Source organism: Galleria mellonella, unplaced genomic scaffold (genome assembly GCF_026898425.1).
Source record: "Galleria mellonella isolate WM207_F2 unplaced genomic scaffold, CSIRO_AGI_GalMel_v1 utg352, whole genome shotgun sequence".
NCBI classification, from domain to species: Eukaryota; Metazoa; Arthropoda; class Insecta; order Lepidoptera; family Pyralidae; genus Galleria; species Galleria mellonella.
Window position 1 is genome coordinate 1973445 of NW_026442084.1, and position 13531 is coordinate 1986975.

At 33.5% G+C, this 13531-nt stretch overlaps 1 protein-coding gene across 2 annotated transcripts in view; it reads right to left on the reverse strand.

Moving 5' to 3' along the window:
• LOC113519471 (dihydropyrimidinase) overlaps positions 1-13531 on the reverse strand; it is a 66808-nt gene that overhangs the window by 30092 nt on the left and 23185 nt on the right. Inside the window, exons 1-2 of one of the 2 annotated variants that reach the window (XM_052896983.1) lie at positions 9181-9321; positions 5492-5586 (exon numbers count right to left, since the gene is read on the reverse strand). In XM_052896983.1, the coding sequence (XP_052752943.1) occupies positions 5492-5586; positions 9181-9228 (143 nt within the window). In that variant the 5' untranslated portion in view covers positions 9229-9321. Of the gene's footprint in view, positions 1-5491; positions 5587-9180; positions 9322-13531 lie in introns of those variants that run through there. The other variant, XM_052896984.1, reaches the window with a different exon arrangement.

A 13531-nucleotide genomic window follows, 5' to 3' on the forward strand; every position in this document is an offset into this window, starting at 1 on the left:
TTGTATTTAATTTCCTATAAATAAATAAATAATGTTTGCTACAAATGGTGGACTATTATTTTTTTTTAATTTACCTCTAACTCATTAACGTCCCACTGCTACGTATAAAACTGATACTGATTTTACGTTTAAGTTTAATTGATAAATAAAACGAAAAAAAAAAAATTAAAATTGATAATATGTTTTGTTGGTTATTATTTCGTTAGTACAATATAAGTATTTAATTAAAATTAATTGTAATTTAATTTTTTTTTATTATTCATTCCAATATTATATTTCTTTATTTATAGTGTGAGCTAGAAAATGAACTAATCTTCTTTCATGTCTATAGTACGGAACCCTAAGAATACGTATTCTACTCGTAATTGCACTTATTCAAGTCATTTGCCAACTTCAAATTGCAAAAGATTTGTTTTAATTTGACTGTATTTTTTTTGTATTTTTCGATACTGATGTATAATTTGATACTTCTCAAAATATTCGTATTTATTCTTTTTTTAAACGAAAATAAGTGGTTTTACCATAATAATTTCGTCTATTGAACTATTTATGTCTACGTCTACTTTTTACTACGTCTTTACTACGTCTACAAAAAGAAGCTCTTTTTGTGTAAAAAAAAAAATTGGTCATAATAATGCAAAAACAAAAACAATAAATACTGACCACAAAACTTTCCAGAAAAAAAAAACGGCCAACCATATCATGGCTTTCTTTTTGCAGACAGCTATAAAAACGATTACTTTCTCTGTTTAAAATTAAAAAGAAAACTCATTAGCATAATGATTATTAAAACAAACCGTTAACAGCCCTACAGACAGTGGCGGCGGGAACAATGGAGACGTCACTAATTGGAGCGAGTAGGTGCTTGACCTCCTATTGTGTAACCTAGTAGGCACACGAGAGAAAACTGTATCACTGTGAGAATAGCACTTCAAAATACCTCATATAATATTTTTTTATTACATAGATTAGACACAAATAGTAATCTTTCTCTGAAAGAAATATCGGATTCAATCGTAATAAAATTAAACCTAACTTGTTTATTAATAATACAAGTGTGTGAGTTTAAATTTTTGCGCCTTACCAGCTTATTATGCGAGAAGAGGGGGGGGGGGGGGATTGCTAGTAATGCGGATTTCAAGTCGCATTGCTAGCAATATACCCTGTCAGCTCGATCTCCACGTGGTTCTCTCTGGCAACCGTCGTGCTGAATTCCAGGTGTATTCATCGCGATAAGATAATTGACCTGCATTTTCATTCTCATGTATACACATATTATAAGAATAAATGAAGAAGTATACTTTATTTGCATTATACAATACAGGACATAAACAAGACAATTAATAAATATAACGATACAATTGTGTAAGTACAGTAAGGCGGTCTTATTGCTGAGAGCAATCTATATGGGATGGAGGACAAAGATTAGTATTTATCCCGGTCAGTGAATATAAAACGGTAGTAATTTCTTTATTTTTATAGTAAAATTAATAAAACACATGATATTTCATAAACAGATATTTTATTATATAAATGACTCCTTACTAATAATATAAACATGAAAGTGAGTTTTTTTCATTTGTTTCTTTACTTCTTAGCGATTTGACGACTTAACCGATCATTTTAAAATTTTATGTATACTTACTGTATGGGATGGTGTAAGTCAACGTCCTTGGCTACTTTTTATCCCCGTCAGTAAACATATCACAGTCACGCGGACAAAGTTGCGGGTAAAAGCATGCCTACAGCGTTAAGTCCGCCTTTTGTGCCACATTTTATTGATCAATAAAGTTTAAATAAATAAATAAAAGTTATTAGTTAGTAAAATAAAATATATTTTAACATTATCGATTATGCTTCTTGGGAAAAGTTATTTAGTTTTATTAAAACTATTCATGGCGTTTTTATGGGAGTCTTTATGATTTACCCAGGGTAGTTTCTGACTGTATTTAGTTAGAATTACCATAAATATAGTTATTTCTAACCGCTACATAAATGCAAATTATCTAAAAAGGGTATACATAATATTCGCAGTTTAGTCAACAGTTGACGTAGTTAAATTTTATACGAGTAGTTTAAGTGGAAACATTGTTATGACCCGGTCCGCTGGTTCTGTTAACTGGACATGTGGGCGATGTTTAGTTTATAAATAGAAATACTAACAGTTATTATTGGGTCGTTTGCATTTACTTTTTAAACCAAAATTGTGTAAGACTTGTAATTAGATCTCATTATTTATAGAATCGAAAAATCTACTTACGTATGACTTTAACATAAATTCTTCTTTAGAAAAAAAAATAACGACAGTTAGTAACAACATTAATAAATTGATCTTAATTTTGAGTGACAAAAGTAAATAAGACAAAAGGATAGTAGGACAAAATTAAATAAAAAAACATCTAAAACATTTTTTTTTAATTGACCAATTTCGAAAAAGACCTGACAAAGATGATTTACATTATAAATATCATCATCATATCAGCTAATTAATTATCGACTGTTGAACATAGGCCTCCATATAAGGTGATGGGTTTGTGCCTACCTTATAAATATATCAAGCAAAAAATAAAAATATAATTAAGTCCATAATCTTTATCGAAGCACATACGATTTTCTTCATTACAAACGTGACTCATTCCTGTTTCCCCCATGATGACATCATAGCACATGGCTACTTGGATACGAGACATGGGGGCCGAAATTTGGCGGCATGACGTCACAATAATGGGGTTGAAATACAATTAGCAAAGTAAAATAACTAAGGCATTTACGCTGACGCGATAATCTTTGTAAAAGTTGCCCTAACCGGCAATTTTATTTTTACAAAGTAATGGTGTCTGTGGAATTAGTGGATCAGGACCGTTCTCTTTGGATAGTCTATGAGGAAGGTCTATGTTCAGTAATGAACTGATAATGGCTGATATAACTAACGGTGTCACTACTATCACAGGGTCGTCTACATCCCCTTACGGGGATGAAAGTACGGGTCTCCAGAGAGAGCTCTCTACCCGGACTTCGACTGCACAGGCTGTCGCCAGCGCGTCTCTAAATTTGGGCCTGGCGAGCCGAGCCGGTACTATTGTAAATAGTACCGGCTAATGGTGTTAGTGAAGTCAGTGAATGAAGGTTTTTTTATGCAATTTAAAATAGCAAACAAGCTAACGGCCCTCGTGATGGAAAGTGGTAACCGTCGCCTATAGAGCGATGAGCAGTACTATGGACATAACATATTGTTTCGCCCATGATACCTCCCATGCGTTGCCATTCCTGAGGACTCAGGTGTTATTCCTTTGTACCCCGTAAATTCACAAATAGAAACACAGCTATGCAAACAATTGCTTCACGGTAAAAACACGAATGGAACAGAGGTGTCTAAGCAAACGACTTTTGTACAAAGTCTCCCTCTGGTGGAGGTGACTCAGGATCGTTCCTTATGTACAGTTTATGGGGGAGGCCTATGTTCAGCAGTGGACAGATAACAGATGATATTACGATGATGATGATGAAAATAATAATATTATAATGATAAGTTTATCTTACGTATTACCATATCGCCCAAGTGACATATAGAGTAATGTTTTATCAAGTGATTTAGAAAACGTTTCGTAAATTTTCTACTCTGAGAAATAAACTCGGGATTTCATTCACGCGATATGATAAACAGTAATAACTGCTACAGTTATCAGTTAGTAAGTTTTTTCTTTATTAACTAAAGAAATACACGAATCAGATAAATATTGAATTGTTCTAGAAAACATTAACTTAACTTTATTTACGTCGTATTGTTCATTTAAATTCAATACAAAAGTAATAAATATGACAGGGCAATCAGGAAATCAGTTCATTCAAGGTTTTTAATGTTTATTGTTAAGTTTATTTGCGTTCGCCATTTTGTTGACAGATTACCAGAGGGAGACTTTGTACAAAAGTCGATTGCTTGGGTACATCTGTCCCATTCGTGTTTCAACCGTGAAGCAGTTGTGTTTGCATAACTGTGTTTCGGTTTGAAGGGTGGGTGTGATATGGTGTGAATTTACTGGGTACCGAGGAATAACACCTGAGTCCTCAGGAATGGCAACGCATGGGGGGTATCATGGGCGAAACAGTATACTCTGTTATGTCCATGGTACTGCTCATGTCTATAGGCGACGGTTACCACTTTCCATCAGGTGGGCCGTCAGCTTGTTTGCCATTCGAAGTTGTATAAAAAAAAAAAGATTTAGAAAAATTATTTATATTTTAAAATATTTGTTAACTAGCTTTTTGCCCCCTACTTCGTACGTGTAGATTTCAGTACTGAAATAGACCATTTGTAGATGACGTATTAAGACAAAACATACACGAATTTTTAAGTTAGATCATTAGTAACAGAACTGTGAAAATCGCATCCAATTTAGTATAGTAGTTTTTGTGTGATGCCGGAACAAACATACAGACAAAATTTAATATTTTTCCCAATCGGTTCAGAATTAACAATCAAAAAGGTGCGTGTTCGTCGTGCATATGTTGCAAGTTGCAATGTAAAATCTATTTAAAACGCATAATTACTGCGTTTTAAATTTAAATATTTTAAATGTAAGGTGTCCACTAAACATCTCATTGTTCATTAATTAATATTGTGCGTTTTAAATTAAAGAAAAAAAATCTAATTACTATTTAATAGGAAGTCACTGTTTTTTGGGTGACAAAATCTTAAATTACAGTATATTTTTGTTATCGCCTATCTAGTGTCCACAAAACAGCTGGACTGCAGTGGACATTAGATAAAGAACCTGACAAAATTGCCGGCGTTCATCGACGGAAATCAAAGATAACGTACGTTCTATTTACAAAACAGCTTTTAACGCGACTAGTTGTTTTTTTTCACAGTTTTGTACGCGAAAACCTGTTATTTTTCGTTTCCGTTGAAGTATTTAAATCCACTTTCGTAGTACTAATTAATGGTTTATTATGTCCAAAACTATATTTCCAACAGGCTTAAAAAAGAAAGAGGTTCTCATTTCGGTTTCTTTTTTTTTATACAACTTAGAATGACAAACAAGCTGACGGCCCACCTGATGGAAAGTGGTAACAGTCGCCTATAGACATGAGCAGTACCGTGGACATAACAGAGTATACTGTTTCGCACATACATGTACCAAATCGGTTTCTAAATAAACTCATTTATAATAAATATTAGTAAGGATAACCTTTCAACAACAACAATTCAACAACATGAGCCAATAAGTCAACGGTTGGTTGAACGTTTTTTGGACGTTTTCTCACATTCAATGCTTCATCTAGATATATCTTATGCTCTATGTTTACAGCAATGCGATGTAAAATCATATGATTATTAGTATTAACAAGATTTTTTTTTAATTTAAGGACTGAAAAAAATCTTATGAAATTTCACACAATTGTGTAATATGCATTTTAGTGAAGTGTTAATATGAATCAGCGTCATTGTGTAACTGCTTTCCAGATGTATATTAGAGCAGAAAGAACTTACTTGATGATACCATCTTCGATGTAGACATCAGCGTCCTCCATTCCATCATCGTTGACGACACGCCCATTCTTGATTAGTAGCCGGTTTTGGGAACTCTGCAACAAACAAAATAATTTATTTATTTCTATGCTTTTATACATTTACTTATTTTTTTTTAAACACAAGGGGCAAACTAGCATGTGAGTCACCTGATGGTAAGTGACTACCGCCGTCCATGATCACCCACAACACCAACGGCATTGCAGGTGTGCTGCCGGCCTTTTAAAAAGAAATATGCTCTTTTCTTGAAGATTATGTCGTATCGGTTCGGAAATACTGCTGCTGGAAGTTGATTCCAAAGAGTGGTTGTGCATATTGTACTTATAGTATAATATGGCCGCCTACGCTATCTGTATACGATGGCGGTCAGTTAACCCATTGAGATGAATTCCATAAGGCTGCAATGAATTAACTGCTCACTACTGAACTACTCCCCCCCCCCAACCCCTCTTCCTGATGGGGAGCTTTACAGTTACTACGATCAGCAGATTGATTTTTTTTTGATGGGTGAAAATGGATAGATAACTCCGCGTACGCTAACGGGATACGCTGGCGGAGCACTAGTGAGGGGTAATAGATGAGAATGAAAACAGGCCAGTTAGCCCATCATGATGAATTCCACAAAAAATTACCACGATGGTTTCCAGAGGGAACCGCTTAGAGGTCGACCTGTTAGGGTATATTGCAGCAATGAGACTGGTAGCCCGCATTACGAGCAAACCCCCCCCCCGTGTAATTTTTTTAATAGATGACAATGGAATGATAATCTCACCTGCAGTATACACTGGCGGGGCACCAGTAAGGGATGATAAATGAGAATGAAAATGCAAGCCAGTATTCATCACGATGGTTTCCAGAGGAAACCGCTTGGAGGTCGGCCTGACCCAATAAGCAATATACATGTGGATGAAGGGGAAATGGACACTCATGTATGTAGACGTTATACAGTTACTATTTTCCAACAGGTCTACCGTGAGCTTGTTTATCATTGTAATAAATTTGTATATTAATTAAGAGTAACAGGTCGGACTAAACAAATGAAAACGCCGAGGCATTAACCTCACTAGGGCGGGTGTGTCTGTCTGTCCGGAATTAATTAATAACTTGACGAGGGAGTAAGACTCAATTTATTTTGTTATTTATTAAAAACAGTGCCATCTAGTCCCAAACTAAGCAGAACTTGTATTAAGATTAATAGAAAAGTGATTGAAATTCTAAAATGCATCTTTTTTAGATATAATCAGACTAATACTGTTAACCGTTCGTAAAATAAGATGTTACAAACTGAAATTAATCGTCCGGCAACGGTTATTAGTGGACTGTATGAAAATTATTACGATTATGGTAAGTAAATAATAAACACAAGAGGATAATGAAGGTGGAGACCACTGGCCTTGTAGCTTGGTAGTTAGCAGGATTCGGTTCTGGCATTAGGTCTCCCAGAACTTTTGGCTCGTTCGAATTTACCCTCAGATTCGGATTACCTATCCACCGCCTTGAACCAACCAGCAGTGCAATGCCTTCCTCTCAATCAGCCTCTTGGTTATGTGTTATATAATTAAAAGCCATACGAAATGATATATTTATTTATTTAATACTTTATTGTACACATTAGTTATAAAAATATGACAGAGGTAATCAAAAGTATAAAGGCGAGCTTAACTCTGATAGAGTTTTCTTCCAGCAAACCCAAAGTGGAAAGGAGCATCAATGTCAGCGGATACAGCAGTGTACATTTTTTAAACAGACAAAATTAATTTAATTACATTATATTTATTTTATTTATTTATTTATTTACACATACACTAAACAAACCATTCATTTTAATAATATCATTAGTTAAATACTTAAGAAAAATAATATAAATTATACATATTACATATAACAAAACAACATAATAATGAAGAATTTAATCGTACAAATACACATAATCATAAATATATACCTACATATATAGATAAATAAATGTATGTTCATAGAGATAGAAGATGCTCTTTAAGTTTATTAATTTGAACGATATTCGCGGCAATATATGCACGCGCGCGATAAGATTCGAAAACGAGAACGACGACAACGAACCGACACATTCGATAACAATAGACACGATTTTTTTTTCTTTTTTACGATATTGTCGCCAGGCGAAATTTATTAAAGCTATAATTCTTAACACAGACATACGCATGAATCAAATGTTTGTTAAACTAACTAAGCCGCAGGTCGAGGCGAGCCGCTGTGATGCAAAAACGCATACATCACCTGAAGAAGACTTCCGAATGAAGTGAAAACAATTGTCGGAAATGATGAAACACAGCGACTTCGTTAATTTTCCGTTACATATGTCGGAGAAAAATGAACATAAATTTTAATAATACTACACCACAATTGAAATACAATTAAAGAGTGTACATAACGAATTAAGGCACAATTGTCTATTTTTAAAAACAATTTAACATATCAATATTTCTGTTTGATTATTTAAAAAATGGTTTGCTACTGAACTAAAACGTTAATATACTTATCAAAATACAAATTTTGAATTACAGCTTACACTGAAAATTTAGATTGTGAGGGCAAAAATGCATTTGAAAAATTCCCAACCGAAATATGAAAATAGCGATAAATTTTTATTAATAGATTTATATGCAAGGTATTCTTACGCAGTTAATTATTTAAGAGTGAAATGTGAAAACTTTCACATTTGGAGCCTTCCCCATTTTTAATGATGTCGACTACTAGTCCCATTGCTATCAATATACCCTGTCAGGTCGACCTCCCCGGAATCCTCTCTGGCACTCAATCTTCTGGTAATTTATGTGTGACGCCGAAACGAACATATGGACAGACATACAGATATACAATTACTAAATATTATTGTTTTGGCATTTCTTTGTCTTATCAAGATCTCTCATATTAAAAAAAATAACAAAGTACAAACATCATTTAGTTAATACTTTATTATATTAGTAAGTAAGGATAAGATACTAATCTTTACCCGCAACTTCGATTGCGTGATCGGAATATATTTATTAACCGGGATAAAAGTAGCCTATGTCCTTCTTCAGCCCAAATAATACATGTAAAGTTTGTGACGATTAAAGAGGTAACAAACTTAATTTCAGATTTAATATATTTTTATTATTATTATTATTATTTCAATATTGTATTACTATAATGTTTGATTTTTTAATTTTTAGTGAGTGCATTGGTAAAAACTGTAAAACTCACAAAAAATATGTATATAAATAAATATCGTTGGCCTTAAATCATAGAACGTACAAATAAATATGCTATTTTAGACAAAATACATAATTAATTACTAGTTTCTAGAATATTTCTTTTAAAATTATGCATTCTGCATAATAAATATAGTATTTTCATGGCTACATAGTTTGCTTTAAATTTGGCCCATTACCAAAAATATTATAAAGTTTTTTTCTTTCCACACAATTTTGTATGTTCTCTTGTGATTTTAAACCCACAATATTAGTAGGAATATTAAAATGATTACAAAAGATTTAACACCTATTCAGATTAGCACTGCTTTGTTCCTAACTTGGTCTAATCCAAAATTATCTACGGCATCCGCAGTACGCCGTATTAAAACCGTTTCCAACTTTAGTACTAATAAAGTTCCCATTTCCAGAACTTACTTTTATGTTAATTCCAGAAACAGACGTCGCCGTCGTGTCAACGGTCATATTTAAAATTCGAATGTTATTAAATTTAAATATCGAATTCGCGTTCTGAATCCAATGCCGATGGCGAGCGACGCGCCTCGCGCGGGACACTGACTGAAACTGAAAATGCGGCGCCAAAAATAGAAGGTAATACGCTCCCCTCGATTTTAGCGTTCCTTTTAGCTATGTTTTCATGACATCGTTCCGATAAAAGAATAGTACGGAATTCAGTATGAAATTACCTAATTCCATTGTACCGAATTTACTAAAAGATTTCATTACGATCTAGTAATTGATGAATTTGTATGAACCTCAAATAAGTATTAGCTTTATTAATATAATAAATGTGAAAGTGTATTTGTTTGTTTATTATCTTACAGCGCCTTAACGTCTTAGCCAAACACTATGAAATTTGGTATACCATACACGTGCTATTTGGGATAGTGAAGAATATAGGCTACTTTTTATCTCAGTTAGTAAACATATTTCGGGTACGCGGACGATGTCATGGGTAAAAGCTAGTATTTTTATAATTGACAGGGTTTATTGCGTTGGTCCCTTATTTACTTTTTTACAATTTAAGATTCTTTTTTAAAAACTTAATGAACTCCTAAAACTAAATAATAATTAGAATAAGCTTCCTGCCGAGGTTTTTCCTAGAGACTGGGATTTGGGATTTTTCAAAAAGGGTACATTAAGTTTCTGCATGCAACCCGCACATGACACCCCTTGTGTTGTGGATGTCTATATGTTCTTGTAACTGTTTACCATCAGACGAGCCGTATGCTTGTTTGCCACCTTTGTGGTATGAAAAATTGTATGAAACCTATGAATTATAACTAGAGAACATTATATTTACATAATGAAGCCAATTCACAGTTATAGTTTTTAAAAATGTTTGAAATTCAAACAGACAATACATACCAATCTTTTATTATGTAAGTTTTTGCTTGGACCCTGTTAACTATTATTATTTTTTAAAATTTCTCCGTTTGTATTAAAATTTTCACACAACTTCACGTTATGAGACACCATAAAAAGTGACAGTACCATTTTGGTACGTCGTTGAGAGTGGAAAAACGAGTATAATGGAAAATGGACGCCATCAAGAGAATCGACTTTCCCATTCGATGCGTTTCTTTTCCATTAAAGACATTGAACTGTTTACGTACAGTCGGCTTGGTATTTATCGTTTTCTCTTGTTTATGCGTAATTGATATGGGTGATTATTGCAACATTGAAGTTATTTTTAGAAGGTCGAAACGAATTCAAGGGTTTGAGCCAACGAAGTGGAAAGTGGAACGATCGCCGAAAGAAGTCGACAAGAATGCTGAATATAATACCTACTGTATTCATCATCGCTCTCCCCATATGTTACCATTCCAAATGCCTATGAGTAGGGGGAAAAGTAATTGTTAGCAATGGAGTTTGATAGCCCCATTGCTAGCAATATGCTTTATTAGGTCGACCTCCACGTGGTTCCCCCTGGAAACCATCGTGAACAATTCTTGTTGAATTCGTCACGATGGGCTAACTGACCTATTTCATCCTCAATTATCATCCATCACTAATACCTCGCTAGTGTATACCGATAGCACAGGCGGGGTAACCATTCCAATGTCACCCATTAAAATAAAATGCCTATGAGTTGATTGGAAAAATAAGCAAAAACAAATGAAATAAATAGAATAAAGCATAAATAAATAGCACTGTATTGCTTGTGTTACGAAACTCGAGCAATACAGATAAAAATCAAAATCATTAGCATCTCTCTATGGGAATTTCTACCAGAGACTCTGTAATATTTTCTAAAAAAAAAAAAAACATGGAAGCGTAAAAAAGGATAAATACTTCAGTTATCAAGTTAGTACAGGAAATTTTAGATTTTTTCACGTAAAAATTTTATCAGAAAAAATGTTTTTCCCACAAATACCTACTTCAGCCTATATAGAAAACAAAAAATTAGAAAAAACTAAACAGTTCGTAATTCGTATTTTACATAAAAAATACTAATTACAAATTGTTTACAAGTAAACACCGACCTTCACCAAAAAAACCGATTAAAAACCAAACTACCGAACCGATTTTGATGTAATTTCTATGGCCCCAATTTGAAAGTATATAAGATTTACAAATGACGGAGTGAGATAACAAATATTAAAAAAAAATATAAGCGAATTGTTTTATAAACGTCTTGCTTTTTTCCAAGTTGGTTAAAAATAAGATATCATAGGCAAGGAATAATAATAATTATTTGCTAAAAAGCATGGTATACAGATGCTAGTAACTATATGTTATGAATAGGACATTCCTTTTTCACAACTGGTCTCAGAATTAAATTATCATGGCAACCGAAATATATTTGTATAGCTGACTGTTATATACAATTATTAGAACTATTGAAAAAATGTTAGGACACTTGATACGAGACGACGAACTTATGAACATTATAATAGAAGGTAAGATAGAAGGAAGAAGGGGGAGAGGGAGACCGAGACATAGTTACATCAGGCAGATCAAGGAAGGAGTTGGTGTCGTGTCGTATCAAGAGGTGAAGAGACTCCCTGAAAATCGTAGTGAGTGACAAGAGCTTCACCGACAAGAGCGCAGCTCTTAAGTAGATAGATAGATTCTTCACGACTCTGGAACGCGCTTCCAGATGCCATTAAGAGACTACAAAACGAGTCTTTCAAAAAAAGCGTTCACGCTCACTTTTTATCTTTATCCGAGCAGTAAATGCTTTATATTATTCCCAAATTCGTGTATAATATAGTATATAACATATATGTGTAAGTATATTTGTTATTCATATATATTTATTCCTTTATATATGTAATTTTAGTATGTATGTATATCAATAATTAGTAGTACCGCATTCGAGTATTCTGACACTTCCCTATGGTTGACTGGGAGAGAATGCTTTTAGCATTAAGTCCGCCATGTACACATATTTGTACTAATGAATAAATAAATAAATAAATAGATAGATATAGATATAGCTGACTGTACCATTAGAACTATAATTACTTCTGATTACATTAATAAGAAGCGTGACATGTGAAGTGCAATTGCATATGACGTTAGTGGTTTTTATGAAGTCATTATATGCGTATTTGCATAATGTTGCATAATATATTTCTATGTGTTGAATGTTTTTATTGCACTCATGCATATCATGCAATAAAGCGGGATCCACACTAAACAATTCAGTGACTAATTGCATGTTATGTGAAAAGCATGCATATAATTGCATATGCTGTTAAAAATATTGGCGAAAGGGTTTTACGTTAATAAAGTAAGTTATCATTTAAAAAAAAATTAACGTCCTGAAAATAGCTTGAGATGATTTTTTTTTAAGCTTGATTTTGTTTGGGTGATTCAAATATATTGATTGATCGAAATAATAATTTGTGTTCCACATAAAAACCGCCTTTCATCATCATCATCATCATCATATCAGCCTTTATTTGTCCACTGCTGAACATAAGCCACACCCTAGGAGGGTTTTGCTAGTAGTTGTCACGCTTGGCAGGCGGATTGGCAACCGCAGTTAGGCTTTGGTCATGTTTTAGTAGGAACACTACTGCCCATCCCTCAAACGTTAAGTTCCCTCAGTCACCTATTACGATACAAAAGGAAGGGGTAGCCCACTATATACCAAGACTACACGGTTTTTTTTTATGAATGATAATGAAATGGTAACCCCGCCTGTGCTAACGGTATACGCTGGCGGGGCACCAGTGAGGGATGATAGGTGAGGATGAAAAGACAGGCCAGTTAGCCCATCGTGATGAATACACTTAGAATTCAGCATGATGATTTCCAGGGGGGACCACGGGGAGGTCGACCTGTAAGGGTATATTGTTAGCAATGGGACTGATAATCTGCATTACTAACAATCCCTTCCCCCCGGACTACACGGTTAGGGAATAGTAGCTCAGAATCGATCTTAATATAAGATCCGCTTTATGTATGACATCACTGTAAATAATATTCTAGACTTTGTGACATAATTGTACTATTTATAACTTAGATACGAGACATCCATTGCCTTGTTATAGATTTAAATATTATTTATCTATCATCACCATCACCATCATATCAGCTGTTACCTGTCCACTGCTGAACATAAGTCTTTCCCATAGACTGTAAGAAACAAAGCCGTATATATATATATATATATATATATATATATATATATATATATATATATATATATATATATATATATATATATATATATATATATATATATATATACACTTACAACTACAACTATAATTCTACTGACGATAAATTCGAAAAAAAAAGAAAATAAGACAGA